The sequence below is a fragment of the Ovis canadensis genome, chromosome 7 (genome assembly GCF_042477335.2).
Source record: "Ovis canadensis isolate MfBH-ARS-UI-01 breed Bighorn chromosome 7, ARS-UI_OviCan_v2, whole genome shotgun sequence".
Taxonomy (NCBI): Eukaryota; Metazoa; Chordata; class Mammalia; order Artiodactyla; family Bovidae; genus Ovis; species Ovis canadensis.
In genome coordinates, this window is record NC_091251.1 from 61,245,420 (window position 1) to 61,266,371 (window position 20,952).

Genomic DNA, 20,952 nt, shown 5'->3' on the forward strand with positions numbered 1-20,952 from the left:
AAACAGATTTTTCTAAGTTGACTACTCACTTAGTATCCAAAAGCTGAAGCTGGTGGTTACTATCTCTGTGGGACATCTTCAGTTTGGTGCTTTGCTCTGATATTGATAAGTCCACTCTGTTTAAAAGCTGAGAGATCTGGAAAAGAAACTTCACTTGTAAACATCACATCAAACCTTTTCAGAGGTAATTTCAGAAAACATTAGTGACATGTATTTTCGTCCATGGCATTAAATTCAATCTAATGTAATAAATTCATTTAGGAGTCCACCTAATCTCTCCACTTCCAATTCTTTTACACACACCCATCAAAAATCAAGACCAGAGGAGTTTCCTGGTGGCCTAGTGGTTAAGATTCTGGGCTTTCACTGCTGTGGTCCAGGTTCAATCTTTGGTCAGGAAACTCAGATCCCAACAGGCTGCAGGGCATAGCCAAAAAAAAAATCAAGACCAGCAGCACTGCCAAAATATTCATCATGCAGTGAGCACTCAACTACAGGTCTCTGTTGAGCAAGCCCAGCTCCTGCCCAGGACCAAGACTTCCCCCTGCTGGCACAAAATAGAAGTCATTTTTACCTTGAAATTTCCACCGTTTGTGTGGCTACTAGTCATAAAGGATGGAATTCTTATCACTTACAAAACCCACTAGGTCTCAGATTTACCTCCAGATGCAGGTTAAGTTTCAGGAAACATAATTTTTCAGCTTCCCAGGTGGGGCTAGTGGTAAAGAACCCACCTGCCAAGGTTGTTGGCATTGGCATGTAAGAGATGCAGGTTCAATCCCTGAGTCGGAAAGATCCCCTGGAGGAGGGCACAGCAAACCACTCCAACATTCTTGCCTGCAGAATCCCCATCGACAGAGAAGCCTGATGGGCTACAGTCCATGGGGGGTCACAAAAAGTCAGACATGATTGAGCGACTAACACTTTTTCTTTCTTTTCATTCTAATAAAAGGGCGTACCTAGTCAATTTATTGGATTAGACATATTTGTGTCCTAGCTGCCTCCAATAAGGATCCAAAGCTGTTTCTGTAAAAAAATTAATTATTATAAAACTATGAAGCAGAATTCTCCAGGCAAGAATACTAGAGTGGTCTCTCTTCAAATGAAGAAGAGCAAGTAAAACAGACATTGTAGAGAAAGACCTAGAAGACAGGCCCCCTTATGGCAAAGGAAAACTTCTAAGCAGCCAAAAAACAAACTGTGAAATGCCAAGAATTTTGCTTTAAGAAATTAACCTATGAATTGCAAGGTGGAATACTCTGAAATTTATTAGCTAGCTAACCCTCTAGCTTTGTTCTAATCTTTCCCCATATACAAACTATGTGATGAGGCAGCCCATAAATCCTACGAATAAACTATTTCCTGAATCCAAAATTGAGATTAGTGGCCTGTAAAAGCCTGTAAAACCACACTTTTATCACTTACCTGTCTAAGAGATGGTTCTGGAGATATAAGTTAGAATTTCTGGAACATATTGTTTGAAGAATGAGGGAAAAGAATACTTAAAATTAGGAGTATACTGACAAATCTTGGCATTTTGGTTGCATTCTTACAAAGGGCCACTCCAGTGAAATAGAAGGAGGAAGAAGAAGAGGGATGCTTATGTTGAGTGCCCTGACTAGTTTCTCCTGCAGGAAATAATTAAACCCATGTTATTCTTAGATAAGAACAAATACCCACTTTCAAAAAGCTACCTGAAACAGGTCATACCTGTCCCTCTGCGTCTTTGATTTTTGTTTCCAAGATGAGTTTGGCAGCTTGCTGTTCTTTGTTCAAGTGCTGGAGGCCCTCATAGGTCGTTTTGTGCTCGGCAGAGAGTCTGGCTATGCTGGCGTCACATCTATCCAGATAAAGAACAAAGGAAATTCTTATCAAAGTTTTAAAACATGAGCTGAAGCTTCCTTGCATACTATAAAGTGCACGATCCCACTCAGAGAAACTACACTATGAATCATCCCTTTTAACAGAGATTTGGATGAATTCAGAGAGCTACTCACATTATGGTTTTTAAGTTAAACCACAGGGATGTTGCTCAGTAAGACTAGAGATGTAACCATTAACAAAACAAAGGCTTTACAATGCTCATCAGTACAAAACTGAATATGCAGTGAGAGCCCAGTAACAAAAAGCTTACAGAGTGAGCCAGATGTGGCCTGTCACTCTACAGTGCCCCCTCCACCTCTCAAGTTCAGGGCCTCTGGATTTTGGAGGCAACTTCTACCACATCTGAAAGCACTGTTCCCATTTTACCAAACCACCTATAAGGCTATGTGCTTTCAGTGTGCTCCAGAGCATGGGAAAGTTCTGCAGCTGGTCCCAGGTACTTTGCCCTTGAGCCTTATGACTTGGCAGTTCTAAAGGTATGCAAAGTATCTGTGGTAATCTGGGCTATGAAGCCTCTGTCAAACACAGAATGACCTCCTAGGAATTGAGAGCAAAGTCATGTCCTGTTCCAACACAATCATTCCTGCGCTAAGAAGGACCTGCCAGCTTGCTACTGGGCTCCAGTAGACACGACATGCCTAAGCAGGGGTCACTGGGGGACCAGGCAACCTGGGCAGCCCATTACGAACACCAAGCCACAGATGTGGGCACATGGGCAGGACACTATCTTGGAGGGGAAGGAATATGTAGACATCAAGCCTAATGGTCCTAAAGGCAGAAGTAAATTACGTGAGCCTGGGCCCCCGTGGCTTCTATTCTTACTACTGCCAGCTTTCCTACAACTCACATGTATGGCCTCGGATCAAGTGAGCTTAAAGTACATACGTGTTAGGTACTCAAAAAGGAAAGATAGATTAACATCCATCACGAGAACTCTTATTCTTTTTTAAGTAGAGATTAAAAAAAAGAACAAGCGGTTAAGAGAAGAAAATTAGAAATCCTAAAAATAAGCTAAAATTTTCTTAGTAGACCTGACAAACTCTAGACTAAACATGATTGAAGATAAAATCAATGAATTATAAGAAAGTAGCAAGGAGCCTGCTCAGAATGTACCAAAGCCAGACAGAGATGCAAAACATGAAGAAATAGTGAAGAAAGAGAGAGGACAAATAAAGAGATGCTAACATAAGTCAAAGGGAGGGTGAAGAATTTTTTAAAAAATGGAGAGAATGGCAAAGAGGCAATATTTCAGGTGTGAGTGCTGTAGATTTTCTAAGACTGAAGAAAGACATGAGTTTTAAAGTATTCAATGAATACCAAGTGGCATAAGTAAAACTAAACAGACTATGGTGAAATTCATATAACCCAAGATAAAGATAAAATCTTAAAAGCTACCAGATACCAAAGACAAAATGATTTTTTGACTGACTATAAGATTGATAGCACACTACAGATACCAGAAGACAATAAATATCAGAAGATATTGGAGAAACAGCTTCTATGGACTGAGGGGAACAAATCTATCATCCAAGAATAAGTGCAAAATAAAGACGTTTCAGACACACAAAGATTAAGAAATGCATCGCCCACACACTCATATTGAAAAAGTCATTAAATAATGTACTTCAGTAAGAAGAAAAGAACACCCAGAGAGAAGGAGTAGGATGCAAGAAGAAACAAACTGAGAAAATTTTTGGAAAATTTAATTTTTTGTAGACTCTGAAAAAAGTAAGCTACCAGCTCAATTACTTCAAACTTCTTGAGATTTTACTTGGTAATGACTCACATTTTCTCTAAGTTGAACAACCTGTTTAGCTTAATCATTTGACTAAAATGCTATAATCCTCTTTGGAAATAACAGAAAATGCATTAGGATAAAAAAATTTAATATTGATGAAAATATTTTTAATATTTTGAAACACAATCTGAAAAACTGCATATATACATGTGTAAATTTCAATAGTCATAATAAAATAGACACAAAGCAGAAATCATGTCACTATCCATCTATATTGGAAATATTTTTAACATTTACTGCCCAACATTGAAGTTTGTAGAATTAATCTACATCACACATTGCAGGTGGAACAGTAAATTTTACAAATCTTCTTGAGGGCAACTTGGCAGTATATACTCCAAATCTTGAAACATGAATATATTTTGATGTACCTTGCAATCTAGGTATTAACCCCAAAGAAACAAAAGTGTGAGCAAAGAAAAATCAAACTAAATTCTGCATTGCCCAACATTGGAGTTTGTAGAATTAATCTACATCACACATTGCAGGTGGAACAGTAAATTTTACAAATCTTCTTGAGGGCAACTTGGCAGTATATACTCCAAATCTTGAAACATGAATATATTTTGATGTACCTTGCAATCTAGGTATTAACCCCAAAGAAACAAAAGTGTGAGCAAAGAAAAATCAAACTAAATTCTGCATAAATTCTTTGTATGATTTCCTGCTTTTCTAGGATAAAACCAAAATCCTTCAAAATGCTTAGAAAGAGTCAGTCCCAAGCCACCTACCTCCCTGCATCATCTTATATATTCTGTCCCTTTTTTCCTCTGTACTCAGCCACACCATTACATTGCAGGCCTTTGAACTTACTTCACTTCTTCCCCACTTTAAGGCCTTCACCCGGGCTCTTCTCTCTGGATGAATTCTTCCTTGACCTTATCACTTGACTAGGTACTATACATCCCTCAAGCTAAGCACAATAGTCACTTCCTTACTGAACCCTTCCTGGAGATCAGGTATAGCAATTAAACATTTTCCGGATACCCCACATTTTTCTTTTGCTGAACTTCTTAAAATTTATTATTATTACTATTACTACCACTATTATTATCATTTTCTACTTGCTGTTGTTGTCCAGTCACTCAGTTGCGTCTGTCTCTTTGCAACCCCATTAACTGCAGCATGCCAGGCTTCCCTGTCCTTCACCAACTCCCAGAGCTTGCTCAAACTTATTTCCGTTGAGTCTGTGATGCCATCCAACCATCTTATCCTCTGTTGTCCCCTTCTCCTCCTGCCTTCAATCTTTCCCAGCATCAGAGTCTTTTCTAACAAGTTGGCTCTTCCAATCAGGTGGCCAAAGTATTGGAGTTTCAGCTTAAGCATCAGCCCTGCCAATGAATATTCAGGACTGATTTCCTTTAGGATTAACTGGTTTGATCTCCTTGCAGGTCAATGGAATCTCAAGAATCTTCTCCAACACCACAGTTCAAAAGCATCAATTCTTCAGTGCTCAGCCTTCTTTATTGTCCAACTCTCACATCCAACTCTCACATCCATACATGACTACTAGAAAAACCACAGCTTTGACCAGATAGACCTTTGTTGGCAAAGGTCTGCTTTTTAATATGCTGACTAGGTTGGTTATAACTTTTCTTCCAAGGAACAAGCATCTTTTAATTTCATGGCTGCAATCACCATCTGCAGCTCACTTTATTCATGGCTCACTTTATTCAGTTAATTATTTTTAAATACCTGTTCCTATTTTAAATCCTGTGTCACCATTCCCTTGTTCTCCTTTCAAGACTGTATTGCACACACACATACATGTCTGTTTATGTATTAGTATATATATACACACATATATATTGTGGAGAAGGCAGCGGCAACCCACTCCTATACTCTTGCCTGGAAAATCCCATGGATAGAGGAGCCTGGTAGGCTGCAGTCCATGGGGTCGCTAAGAGTCAGACATGACTGAGCAACTTCACTTTCACTTTTCACTTTCATGCACTGGAGAAGGAAATGGCAACCCACTCCAGTGTTCTTGCCTGGAGAATCCCAGGGACAGCGGAGCCTGGTGGGCTGCTGTCTATGAGGTCACACAGAGTCGGACACGACTGAAGCGACTTAGCAGTAGTAGCACACATATATATTTCTTAAAAGCATGTGTATGTGTGTATTAGTTGAATTCAACTGTTACAAAAGCCATTATGTCATAAGTAATATTTTGATACTTATTGTTTTCACTTATTGCTAAGCTTCAACTATATTGTTAAACACTACAGTAGTTATTCATTTTAACTACAAAATAACATTCTATTGTTTGTTACAATTTATTTTCCAAACTTCCACTAATGGGCACTTTGGGTTATTGCAAGACTTTGCTATTTCCAACAATGCTGCTATGAAGTACCCTCCTGTGGTACAACTTCAACAATTTATCTTGGGCATAAACTGATGGATCTCAAAGTACATGGATGTTCAGCACTGAGAGGTAATATCAGCCCTCACTAGTTTATACTCCCACTAACAATAGGTAAGAGATCTTGTGCACCTACAACCTCTCTAACGCTTGGCATTTTTGGACATTTTAGACGTCAGTCTACTGAGAGTGAGAAAGCATATATTGCTACTTTTTGAAATTTTCATTTCAATATCAACCAATGCTACTGAATCTCCTCACATGTTTATCGGCCATGAGTGTTTCTTCTTTGATGTCAGTTCATGTCTCTTACCCACTGTTACACTGGATTGTTTGCATTATTCTCAGCTTGTACATATATTCTTGACACAACTTTTTACTATACAATGTCTTCCTCCATTTGTAACTTCTCATTTTCTTATTTAAGAATGGTGAGCAACACTTGAAATTTTAACATAAACTTCTCAATGCCTTCTATATCAAGAAGAAATCCTCCCCTACCAAAAGGTCTAAAAGATATTTCTCTATATGTTTCTATTAAAAGTTTTAAGTCTTATGTTCAGCATTTAAGTCCTTTACTCATCTGGAGGTGATTTTATATCTGATATGAGATAGGGAAAAAAATGAATCTTTTTTGAAATGGATAATAAATTTTCTAGCTCCATTTACTTAACAGTCTCTTCTTTCTCCACGGATCTGCTACACCATCTATGACATATATCAAAGTCCCATACATGTGTGGTTCAATTCTGGACTTTCTATCCTGTTCCACTGTTCAATTTCTCTATCCCTAAGCCACCAACATAACATCTTAATAACTACAGTTTCATAGCAAGTCTTGGTATCTAGTAAGGCAACTCTCCCCTCTTTGGTCATCTTCATAAGTATCTTGAGTATTTCTGACTCTTAACTGATGTACAAACATTAGGATCATCTTATCAAGTTTCTCCATAAAACTCTGGAATCTAATTGGAATTTCATTGATTCTGAAGATTAATTTGTGAACACTGATATTTTTAAAGATATTAAAGACTTCCTACCCTTGAATATAATACCTGTTTCTATTTATTTATATTTTCTTATTATTTCTTAGCCAATTTTTTTTAATTTTCAAGAAGTCTTGAACAATTTTTGTTAGATATATGCCTAGTTATTACACATTCCCTGATTTTAGTTTAAATAACATCTTCATTTTAAGTATGTTTTCTAGTTATTTCCTATTGGTTTTTAGTAAAGAAACTGATCTTTGTACTTTAATATTAGTAACCACCTTGCTAAATTTACATTAACAGATTAAGAGAGAAATCTGTGATTTGAATAGATGCAAAAACACTTGAGAAAACTCAATACAAATTATAAAGAGTCTTAGTAAATCTGGAGTGCAAGAAAACTTCCCAAATCTGATGAATCCATGATTAATCATTATCCAAAAAATGTAAAAACTCTGAAGTATTCTCATTAAAGTTGAAAACAAGAGAAAGATGCTCATTGTTAAATTTCTAATGAACTGTACTGAAGATTTTACCCAGTACAAGATGACAAAAAAGACTAAGGATATGAGGATCAGAAAAGAAGAAATTAAACTGCCAATATATGCAGATGATACGATCGTTTCTATAGAAACTCCCCCCAAATCTATAAACCAGAATCATAAGTAAAATAAATAATTATTTTGCAATAATTTGCTTAATGTCTATCTCTCCTATTAGAAGGAATATAAACTACATTTAAGGAAGAAGGGCAACTGCCTTTTCTATCACTAAAACCCTAGTGCTGAGCACATTGCCTTGCTTGTAGTAGGGTCTCAATAAATACTTGCCAATGAATGACTGTAAGGAATATTTACTACGTACCATGCACTGTCCAAGATGCATAATATTATGCATGAATTAAACATGGACTTATGCATGAACTAAATATTAGTTCATTTAGTCCTCAAAATCATCCCACTCACAAATGATGCCTAAAAAACAATATCAAATACAGACCCCTCTTTTTAATTTTGAGCTCAAAATTTTTAAGCAAAACATTATCTAAATTATATTTGGAGAAATCTGAATTTTTAAATTACCATGAAATACAAAAATATTATTTTCCAATTCAAATAACAGCTTATAGGATGGAAATCTGTCAGATGGAAATTTACATCATACCAGTTTATCATCTTCACAAAGCAGTTCAAGGGACAGACTATGTTTAAATAAGTTACTTGAAAAGGTCTCAAAATGATCCTAAAGCTCATGGCTCACAGATTTGCACTAGCTATAGCTTGGCTTCCATATTTTGTCTCACTTTGGAAACACAAACACTACAACATTGTTGTTGTTCAGTCACTCAGTCATGTCTGACTCTTTGCAACCCCATGGACTGCAGCACACCAGGCTTCCCTGTCCATCATCTCCCGGAGCTTGCTCAGACTCATGTCCATTGAGTCAATGATGCCATCCAACCATCTCATCCTCTGTCTCCCCCTTCTCCTCCTACCCTGAATCTTTCCCAGCATCAGGATCTTTTCCAATGAGTCAGCTCTTCGCATCAGGTGGTCAAAGTATCAGAGCTACAACACACATTTCCATTAATACAGGAGTGGCTAAATATATTAAATTATGATACATACATGGAACAGAATATCCCATATTTAATTAAAAAGTCAGTCAGGTCATGTGCATACTGGAAGGAGGCCCACAATATACTGTCATGAAGAAACAAGTGACGGAATAGTATGTCTTCCTGAACCAGGGATCAAACCTGTGTCCCCTGCATTGGCAGGCAGACTCTTAACCAATGGACCACCAGGGAAGCCCCCTTCCTTTCTTCTCAAAAAACACACATCATAAAAGGCAGTCTTGAGGCTCACATGTAGCTGCAGGCATGACTTAATAGATTTAGTTAAACAAGAACCTGCACTGAATTCCGACCAGTTGTCCTGTTTTATCTTGATGTAATATTACAGATGAACTGCTGATGTATTCATTCCAAAATTTCCCTTTTCAGGTCTTTGGGCAGCTGTCTTCCAGGTACAGCTCTTGGTTGCGGCAGTTAGGTGGCAGAATGACTCTATCACTTGGCTGTCTGATCACTGATGGCAAGGAGGTGGTTAAAAGTCCAGAACAGGGTCCCAAATGTCTAACCACAGACATGACTTGAGTTTCATGCTGAGGCAGATCTTCTCTTACAGCTTGTGACACGGCAGCATACGGCGTTTAAAAAGCAATGCCACTTACAGGATGCCTATGCCATTCATTTCCCTTCACCTCTTCACACAGGCATTTTATAATCTCACAGCCTTGCCAAGGTAAATACACTGCACTAAGATATTCTGAGGGAGAGACCACATTCACACAATATTTTTTACAGTAAACTCTTATAATTATTCTATTTTATTATTAATGACTGTTAATCTCTTATTTTGCCTAAGTTATAAATTAGACTTTCTCACAGGGATAAGTATATAGGAAAAAACATAGTATATATTATAGGGAGGCTTCAGTGCTATCCCCAGTTTCAGGCACCCCCTGGGAGTCTCAGGGTGTATTCCCTTGGGATTACTGTATCATAACTAAGCTTCTAATATGGGTGTTACAGCCTAACAAAATATTGGCATGATCAAGAGGTGTTATGATATGTATGTATGGCTGAGTCCCTTCACTGTTCACCTGAAACTATCACAACATTATTAATAGGCTATGTGCGTGCTCAGTAACTTCAGTCATGTCCAACTCTGTGACCCTGTGGACTGTAGCCAGGTTCCTCCATCCATGGGATTCTTCAGGTAAGAATACTGGAGTGGGTTACCATGCCCTCCTCCAGGGACCTTCCTGACCCAGGGATTGAACACACATCTCTTGCATTGCAAGCGGATTCTCTAATGCTGAGCCACTGGGGAAGCCCTTTAATCAGCTATATGCCAATACAAAATAAAAAGTCTAAAAAAAAAAGAAAAAAGGAGGTGAGAGACGGGAGTAGAAACAGAGAGAAACATCCTATATCATCCTGAGAAGACCTTATTATTGCTCTACATCTTGTTTGTCCCCTTTGTGTAAATTTTGGTCTGTTCCCATGTTTTCACTGCATTTTGTAAGAGAGCCTTGGGATATATCTATATTAGAAAATAATTCAACATTAATAAAAGGGGTTCATGTTATAGGAGCACCTCAATATATAAGACAAATACTAACAGACATAAAAAGAGAAACTGACAGTAACACAATAATAGTAGGAGACTTTAACACCCCACTCACACCAATGGACAGATCATCAAAACAGAAAATTAATAAGGAAACACAAGTCTTAAATGACACATTAGATGAGATGGATCTCATTAATATCTTCAGGACATTCCATCCAAATGCAGAAGAATACACCTTCTTCTCAAGTGCACATGGAACATTCTCCAGGATAGACCACATCTTGGGTCACAAATCAAATCTCAGTAAATTTAAGAAAATTGAAATCGTGTCAAGCATCTTCACTGACCACAATGCTATGAGGCTAGGTTATCAATTACAAGAAAAAAGCTGCAAGAAACACAAACACATGGAGATTAAACAATATGTTGCTAAATAACCAACAGGTTACTGAAGAAATCAAAAGGGAAATCAAAAAATTTTTAGAAACAAATGACAATGAAAACATGAGAACTCAAAACCTATGGGATGCAACAAAAGCAGTTCTAAGAGGGACATTTATAGCGTTACAATCCTACATCAAGAAACAAGAAAAACATCAAATAGGCAACCTAACTTTACACCTAAAACAACTAGAAAAAAAAGAAAAAAAAATTAGTAGAAGGAAAGAAATCATAAAGAACAGAGCAGAAATAAATGAAAAAGAAATGAAAGAAACAATAGTAAAAGATTAATAAAACCAAAAGTGGGTTCTTTGGGAAGATAAACAAAATTGACAAACCTTTAGCCAGACTCATCAGGAAAAAAGAGAGAAGAATCAAATCAACAAACAGGAGAGGTTACAACAGACAATGCAGAAATACAAAGGATTATAAGAGACTATTGTGAACAACTATATGGCAATAAAATGGATAACCTGGGAGAAATGGACAGATTTTTAGAAAAGTTCAATCTTTCAAGGCAGAATCAGGAAGAAATAGAAATTATGAACAATACAGTTATAAGCACTGAAATTGAAATTGTGATAACTGTGATCAAAAATCTCCCAAAAAACAGAAGCCCAGGACCAGATGGCTTCACAGGAGAAATCTAACCAACATTTAGAGAAGAGCTAATGCCTATCCTGCTAAAACTCTTTCAAAAAACTGCAGAGGAAGGAACAACAGACTGGTTCCAAATAGGAAAAGGAGTACGTCAAGGCTGTATATTGTCACCCTGCTTATTTAACTTCTATGCAGAGTACATCATGAGAAACGCTGGACTAGAAGAAGCACAAGCTGGAATCAAGATTGCTGGGAGAAATATCAATAACCTCAGATAGCAGATGACACCACCCTTATGGCAGAAAGTGAAGAGGAACTAAAAAGCCTCTTGATGAAAGTGAAAGAGGAGAGTGAAAAAGTTGGCTTAAAGCTCAATATTCGGAAAACAAAGATCATGGCATCTGGTCCCATCACTTCATGGGAAATAGATGGGGAAACAGTGGAAACAGTGGCAGACTTTATTTTTGGGGGCTCCAAAATCACTGCAGATGGTGACTGCAGCCGTGAAATTAAAAGACACTTACTCCTTGGAAGAAAAGTTATGACCAACCTAGATAGCATATTGAAAAGCAGAGACATTACTTTGCCAACAAAGGTCCGTCTAGTCAAGGCTATGGTTTTTCCAGTGGTCATGTATGGATGCAAGACTCTCATGTATGGACTGTGAAGAAAGCCAAGCGCCGAAGAATTGATGCTTTTGAACTGTGGTGTTGGAGAAGACTCTTGAGAGTCCCTTGGACTGCAAGGAGATCCAACCAGTCCATTCTGAAGGAGATCAGCCCTGGGATTTCTTTGGAGGGAATGACGCTAAAGCTGAAACTCCAGTACTTTGGCCACCTCATGCGAAGAGTTGACTCACTGGAAAAGACTCTGATGCTGGGTGCGATTGGGGGCAGGAGGAGAAGGGGACAACAGAGGATGAGATGGCTGGATGGCATCACTAACTGGATGGACGTGAGTCTGAGTGAACTCCAGGAGATAGTAATAGACAGGGAGGCCTGGCATGCTGCGATTCATGGGGTCGCAAAGAGTCAGACACGACTGAGTGACTGAACTGAACTGAACTGAAGAACACTTCCAAACTCATTCTAAGAGGCCACCATCACCTGATATGAAAACCAGACAAACACAACACAAAGAAAGAAAACTACAGACCAATATCATTGATGAACATAGATGCAAAAATCCTCAACAAAATTTTAGCAAACAGAATTCAGCAACACATCAAAAAGCTCACCATGAACAAGTTGGGTTTATTCCAGGGATGCAAGGATTCTTCAATCTACACAAGTCAATCAATGTGATATACCATATTAACACATTGAAAGATAAAAACCATATGATCATCTCAATAGATGCAGAAAAAGCCTTTGACAAAATTCAGCACCCATTTATGATTAAAACTCTTCAAAAAATGGACATAGAAGGAACCTACCTCAACACAGTAAAGGGCATATATTATAAATCTACAGCAAACATTATTCTCAATGGTGAAAAACTGAAAGCATTCCCCCTAAGATCAGGAACAGGACAAGGGTGTACACTTTCACCACTATTATTCAACATAGTTCTAGAAGTCCTAACTACAGCAATCACAGAAATAAAAGGAATCAAAGAAATAAAAGGAATCCAGATCAGAAAAGAAGTAAAGCTCTCACTATTTGCAGATGACATGATACTGTACATAGAAAACCCTAAACATAGTATCAGAATATTACTAGAGCTAATCAGTGAACTTAACAAAGTTGCAGGATATAAAATCAATGCACAGAAATCACTTGTATTTCTATATACTAACAATGAAAAATCAGAAAGAGAAATTAAGCAATCAATCCCATTCACCATTGCAACAGAAAGAACTAAATATCTAGGAATAGACTTCCCTAAGGAAACAAAAGAGCTGTACACAGAAAATTATAAGACACTAATGAAAGAAATCAAAGATGACATAAACAGATGGAGAGATATTCCATGTTCCTGGGTAGGAAGAATCAACACTGTAAAAATGACTATACTATCAACCACAATCTACAGATTCAACGCAATCCCTATCAAATTACCAATGACATTTTTCACAGAACTAGAACAAAAACATTTCACAATTCATATGGAAATACAAAAGACCCCGAATAACCAAAGCAGTCTTGAGAAAGAAGAATGGAGCTGGAGGAATCAACCTTCCTGACTTTAGATTATACTACAAAACTACAGTCATCAAGACAGTATGGTACTAACACAAAAACAGAAATACAGACCAATGGAACAAGATAGAAAGCCCAGAAATAAGCCCACACACCTATGGGTACTTTATTTTTGACAAAGGAGGCAAGAATATAAAATGGGGCAAAGACAGCCTCTTCAATAAATGGTGCTGAGAAAACTGGACAACTACATGTATAAGAACGAAATTAGAACACTTCCTAACACCATACACAAAGATAAACTCAAAATGGATTAAAAACCTAAATGTAAGACCAGAAACTGTAAAACTCTTAGAGAAAAACACAGGCAGAACACTTGATGACATAAATCAAAGAAAGATCCTCTATGACCCACCTCCTAGAGTAATGGAAATAAAAACAAAAGTAAACAAGTGGGACCTGATTAAACTTAAAAGCTTTTGCACAGCAAAGGAAACACTAAGCAAGGTGTAAAGACAACCCTCAGAGTAGGAGAAAATAATAGCAAATGAAACAAAGGATTAATTTCCAAAATATATAAGCAGCTCATACAACTCAACACCAGAAAAACAAACAACCCAATCAAAAAGTGGGGAAAAGACCTAAACAGACATTTCTCCAAAGAAGACATACAGATGGCTAACAAACACATGAAACAATGCTCAACATCACTCATTATTAGAGCTATGCAAACCAAAACTACAATGAGATATCACCCTACACTGGTCAGAATGGCTATCATCAAAAAGTCTACAAACAATAAATGCTGGGGAGGGTGTGGAGAAAAGGGAACGCTCTTGCACTTTTGGAGCAAATGTAAATTGATACAGCCACTATGGAAGACGGTATGGAGATTCCTTAAATAATTAGGAATAAAACCACCATATGACCCAGCAATCCCACTCCTAGGCATATACCCTGAGGAAATCGAAATTGAAAAAGACACATGTATCCCATTGTTCACTGCAGCACTATTTACAATAGCTAGAACATGGAAGCAACCTAGATGTCCATCAACAGATGAATGGATAAAGAAATTGTGGTATATATACACAATGGAATATTATTCAGCCATAAAAATGAATGCATTTGAGTCAGTTCTAATGAGTTGGATGAACCTGAAACCTATTATATAGAATGAAGTAAGTCAGAAAGAGAAAGATAAATATCATATTCTAATGCATATAGATGGAATCTAGAAAAATGGTACTGAAGAATTTATTTACGGGGCAGCAATAGAGAAATAGGCATAGAGAATAGACTTATGGACATGGGGACAGGGGAGGAGAGGATGAGATGTATAGAAAGTGTAACATGGAAACTTACATTACCATATGTAAAATAGATAGCCAATGGGAATTTGCTGTATGGCTCAGGAAACTCAAACAGGGGCTCACATGCTAGTAAAGTAATGCTCAAAATTCTCCAAGCCAGGCTTCAGCAATACGTCAATCGTGAACTTCCTGATGTTCAAGCTGGTTTTAGAAAAGGCAGAGGAACCAGAGATCAAATTGCCAACATCCTCTGGATCATGGAAAAAGCAAGAGAGTTCCAGAAAAACATTTATTTCTGCTTTATTGACTATGCCAAACCCTTTGACTGTGTGGATCACAATAAGCTGTGGAAAATTCTGAAAGAGATGGGAATACCAGACCACCTGACCTGCCTCTTGAGAAACCTATATGCAGGTCAGGAAGCAACAGTTAGAACTGGACATGGAACAACAGACTGGTTCCAAATAGGAAAAGGAGTATGTCAAGGCTGTATATTGTCAACCTGCTTATTTAACTTCTATGCAGAGTACATCATAAGAAATGCTGGGCTGGAAGAAGCCCAAGCTGGAATCAAGATTGCTGGGAGAAATATCAATAACCTCAAATATGCAGATGACACCACCCTTATGGCAGAAAGTGAAGAGGAACTAAAAAGCCTCTTGATGAAAGTGAAAGAGGAGAGTGAAAAAGTTGGCTTAAAGCTCAACATTCAGAAAACGAAGATCATGGCATCTGGTCCCATCACTTCATGGGAAACAGATGGGGAAACAGTGGAAACAGTGGCAGACTTTATGTTGGGGGGCTCCAAAATCACTGCAGATGGTGACTGCAGCCATGAAATTAAAAGACGCTTACTCCTTGGAAGGAAAGTTATGACCAACCTAGATAGCATATTCAAAAGCAGAGACATTACTTTGCCAACAAAGGTCCGTCTAGTCAAGGCTATGGTTTTTCCAGTGGTCATGTATGGATGTGAGAGTTGGACTGTGAAGAAAGCTGAGTGCCAAAGAATTGATGCTTTTGAACTGTGGTGTTGGAAAAGGCTCTTGAGAGTCCCTTGGACTGCAAGGAGATCCAACCAGTCCATTCTAAAGCAGTCCTGGGTGTTCATTGGAAGGATTGATGGTAAAGCTGAAACTCCAGTACTTTGGCCACCTCATGAGAAGAGTTGACTCATTGGAAAAGACTCTGATGCTGGGAGGGATTGGGGGCACGAGGAGAAGGGGACGATAGAGGATGAGATGGCTGGATGGCAGCACTGACTTGATGCACGTGAGTTCTGAGTGAACTCCGGGAGTTGGTGATGGACAGGGAGGCCTGGCGTGCTGTGATTCATGGGGTTGCAAACAGTCGGACACGACTGAGCGACTGAACTGAACTGATTATATGTATACATCATTAGCCCTTAAATGCTGGTGATGGTTTAACTGAATCCGACTAAACAGCAATTTACATCCTAGGACATTGTCAAAAACAGTACAGCATAATGGATGCATACTACTATACATACACAGGGCTCCCCTGGTGACTCAGGTGGTAAAGAAACTGCCTGCCAATGCAGGAGACTCAAGAGACACAGGCTCGATCCCTGGATAGAGAAAATCCCCCGGAGAAGGAAGTGGCAACTCATTTCAATATTCTTGCCTGGGAAATTCTATGGACAGAGGAGCCTGGCAGGCTATATATAGTCCATGGGGGTCACAAAGAATTGCACATGACTGAGCACTCATGCACTCAGATACATAAAATAGATAACCAACAAGGCCTACTATATAGCACAGGGAACTATACTCAATATTTTGTAATAATCTATGAGGGAAAATAATCTGAAAAATATACATCTATATATACACATATTTGTATAATAGAATCACTGTGCTATCCATCTGAAACTAGCATAATATTGTAAATCAATTATACTACAACTTAAAAAAGAAATATATTGGGGATACTAGGTTGTATAATACAATAAAAGCAATGTTTAAAATGATTAAATTGCAAAGAAGAACAAAGTAAGCAAACAGGAAAGAAAAAAACAGTAGAGTAATCTGCAAGGAATCAGTGGAGCCTAAGATTTGGGTGTGACACCAACAGAGGCAGGCAGCTTAATAAAATAAGAAGGAAAGAGATAGTCACAGAGAGCCTTGCAAAAACTGCTATCATCACAGGCTGACTGTGCAGCCTCTGAGGATCGGCATCAATCCTGTCATGAGAGGCTTCATGTTGTGGGAGAAACAGACCTCACTAACATAGGCCAGCTAAGTCACTTAACCAAACAAACAACACAAACAAGCCCAAGGGCATCAGCTTCCAGGACTGCTACAATATACTACCTAAATATCCAGTTTTTAATTAAAGTTAAAATATATACAAAGCATATTACTCAACAGCTATACTCCTAGGTATACACATCCAAGAGAAATTAAAACATATGACCACACAACCTCGTATGTGAATGTGCATAAGAGCATTATTCATAATGGCCAAAAAATTTTAACTTGATGATATCCAATCGGTTTCTTTTTTTCTTTGCCCCTGGACTTAATCTGAGGGAATGTGCACACCTGCCTCAGTACACAGGTATTTTTCCTCTGAAACTCTGATACTATGCAAACAGATCTCAGAGAGGAAAGCGGAGGAAGCTCCTGAGTCCTGGACAAATAAAGATGGTAAGCCAAAAAATGGACCAAACGTCCCAATAGGAACAGAAAAGCTAGACTCCAGGCTTTGGGTCAGGGAGGAATGGGAAACTGAGACAGTCCTGTTCAAGTGTGTTCTGCTTAGTGAAGTAAGGGTGTCTATCATTTCTGCAGAGAATTATCCTTTGCCCTTTCCTGTTGGCTCTCCAGGGAGGTATCAGGGTTTGTTTCCTATCAGTTACTTCACCAGTGGATCCATGAACACTATAAACTAAAACCTGAAACAGTACTGCAGCCTGGTAATCCAAGACTATCACTTAAAGAGTTCATATCCTTTCAAAACCATGACATAATTAATGCAAGAAAGTTAAAACTTTCCCCAGGAATTATTTCACATGAGTTTGTTTCAACAACCAAAGCCTCATTAGCATTCCAGAAGAAAGATGGAATGCTAAAATAAAGCAAAAATATGTGGTGTTCACAACACATTATTTTGACTGTTTCAGAGTAAAAGCATTTGTTACAGAGAAGGAACAAGCTGGGTAGAGACGTTAATAAGAAACTGCAGAGGAAAAATGTAAAATTCCTACAAGTGTTTCAAAACAATTTCTCCATTTTGTAATTAGAACCAGTGTTACAAGGATAATTTCATGGCCGCTGCATAACAGGTCCTGTCTGCTCTATATTCACTCCATCTCAGGTACACACTAAGCCCCTTCCATATATCACCTCACTCAACCTCCATCTGCAACTCAAGTGACTAGGAAAATTTCTAGAGTTCTCCTGAAGTTCCTACTCTTGCCTTGTAGCTCTGAAGCTCTTTAGATCCTCCCAATTCTGAGAGGTATAACAGAGCTGGGGTTTCCTTTCAGCTGATCTCCACAAAAAAAAACCTTCAAGTCCAATTAACAGTGATTTTCCAAATCTTAATTCATCCAAATAAACATTTATTGAGTATCTACTGTCTTCCAGAGACTGGTTCTATGCACTGAGGTTACAAAAAGATGACGTACTCCGCCCCAAGGCAACAGAGAGACTCAATAGCACAGAGAGTGGTAGGTAAGTTCAGGAGAAAGGGATCTGGGAAAACTTCCTGGAGGAGGTAAAACTTAAGCTGAACTTTAAAGGCTGACTAGAAGTTAGGAAAGAAGGGGAGAGGGCAGGTATAAGAACAAGTGAAGTCACTCAGTCATGTCTGAGTCTTTGCGACCCCATGGACTGTAGCCCACCAGGCTCCTCTGTCCATGGGATTCTCCAGGCAAGAATACTGGAGTGGGTTGCCATTTCCTTCTCCAGGGGATCTTCCCGACCCAGGGATCAAACCCAGGTCTCCTGCACTGCAGGCAGACACTTTATCCTCTGAGCCACCAGGGAAGCCCAAGTACAAGCACAAAGGTACAGATATAGGAGAGCCTGATCCAATCGGGAATAACAAGCAGTACTGCTCAAAGTACAGTGCAAGGGGAGAGAGACAAAAGGCGCTCAAGGGGGCATCTGCCACCACGGGCCTTACAGAGACTGGTGTTCACCCAGACGAGGAGAGAACTCACACAAGAGTGGCAACCTGGAGCCCTCTGCCATGAGACCAACGTCATCCAGCAAACCTGAATTCACAGGCCCAATATTCAGAGTCCTTCAAGTTTTGTTGGCACAAATACCCCCTAAAATCCTGTCTGGTCCAAAGAGACCTTGGATTCTTTCCTTCCTTGCCACTCTCTGCAGACCACCCTCACTTTCACTGCAAGCTAATTCAAACTGCCTGTTAACTCCACATCTCCTGTGTACACTCATGCTTGACTCTTAATATCAGCAGAGGGCAGAAGAGGCCCGAGAATGCTTCAGAGATTGTGCATTTCTGACAAGCCCCCGGTGACAAGCCCCCGGTGACAGGGACGCTGCTGGTCGGTCCATGGGGCACTTTTTCAGTAGTAAGTCCCTAGAAAAGCACCCTTCCTATGACCTGAGAGGAAAGGTCTCTTTTTCAAGTGTACAATCTACCATGGACTGATACTTTCAGAAAAGGTAATAAAAAAGAATAAGGAAAAGATTTAAAAATTTTATTTTTTATTGAAGGATGATTGCTTTACAATATTGTGTTGATTTCTGCCATACCTCAGAGAAAATGAAATTTTAAAAAGACACACCAACTACTGTAAAGCAACTATAGTCCAATAAAAATTAATTTAAAATGAGAAAAAATAGATATTAGATTTACTTTATTAATAAAAATTTTAAAATCAGTTAGTCCTGATCATCTTATCTAATAAATGAGATATATAAAATGCCCCCCTCCAAAAAAAGACATACAAACTATAAGTTCCAACATTGTATTATTGGGCTCAATAAATATAACATTAATCTAACAAATTACACAGGTCAGCTGAGCCCTCCACTCATCACCTTCCACACACACAGCTCCAACTACAGAAGTACAGTTGAATCAGGGCTACTCAAAACAAGGTCTAACTTCTGCCAGTAGATTTTATGGGCAAAGGAGACAATGTACCAGAAAAAGACAAAGACTGCTTTGGTGCGTCATAAATATATTCCCCATTAAAATGAAGTTGATGAGAAATCACTCTTGATACACAGAGATACAAATACCTGACTACCCACCTGGCCACTCTTCCCCGGAGATCCCCCAGGCCAGAGAGCTGCCTCATCTCCAGGGTCTTTAAGGCAGAATTAGTTCCGTAGCTAATGTTGTCCCGGGCACGGATCTGCTCCTGGAGTACCTGGGCAACACACAAAAACACCAACGAGGTCATCTGGGAACTCGCAAGATACCACAGACGCATTTGATACTTCTGGCAAAAATAAGACTGTTTAACTCCTTTCAGAAGAGGCTCCTTTGTAAGCATAACCTGATGTACACATCCACAGAGAACCAGGGGCTTAGAAAGAGACCTGAGATGTCACTCAGACCAAGCGCCTGCATTTACCAGTAAAAACATTTAGACTCAGACGTCAGGTGACTGGATGGAGGTTCCACCGTAGGCAGAGGCAAAGCTGAGACTAGGAGCCTGGACACATGGAAGGTGGTACAGAGGTCTTACCCCACCCTAGTGTGCTCTTTGATTGTCATTGTTTTAGGCAAACAATACCTAAATCTGAGAAGTAATATATCAAGAAAAAGGAGCAGAGTAACATCAGACAAAGAGGTTCAAATGTCAGTCCCTCTAGCTGTGTGATTCTGAGCAAGTGTCTAGAGCTTTCTGAGCTTCCTTTTCGTCATCTGTTGATAGTAACAGTGACTATACTCTTAAGGCCACTTTATGGGAAATTACATAAGATAATGCATATAAAGCACTAAGCACAATGCCTGCTGCTGCTGCTAAGTCGCTTCAGTCGTGTCCGACTATGTGCGACCCCAGAGACGGCAGCCCACCAGGCTCGCCTGTCCCTGGGATTCTCCAGGCAAGAACACTGGAGTGGGTTGCCATTTCTTTCTCCACTGCATGAAAGGGAAGTCGCTCAGTGGTGTCCGACTCTTCACGACCCCATGGACTGCAGCCTACCAGGCTCCTCCGTCCATGGGATTTTCCAGGCAAGAGTCCTGAAATGGGGTGCCACTGCCTTCTCCAAGCACAATGCCTACTACACGGTAAATACAACAAATGCTAATGATTCTTTTTAGTACTT

General features: G+C 39.1%; 1 protein-coding gene across 10 annotated transcripts in view; it reads right to left on the reverse strand.

Moving 5' to 3' along the window:
• FAM81A (family with sequence similarity 81 member A) overlaps positions 1-20,952 on the reverse strand; it is an 81,513-nt gene that overhangs the window by 15,655 nt on the left and 44,906 nt on the right. For all 10 annotated transcript variants that reach the window (XM_069596348.1, XM_069596351.1, XM_069596350.1 and 7 more), the window contains exons 4-6: positions 19,927-20,045; positions 1,711-1,840; positions 30-136 (exon numbers count right to left, since the gene is read on the reverse strand). In XM_069596348.1, coding sequence (XP_069452449.1) covers positions 30-136; positions 1,711-1,840; positions 19,927-20,045 — 356 coding nt within the window. The remainder of the gene's footprint in view (positions 1-29; positions 137-1,710; positions 1,841-19,926; positions 20,046-20,952) is intronic.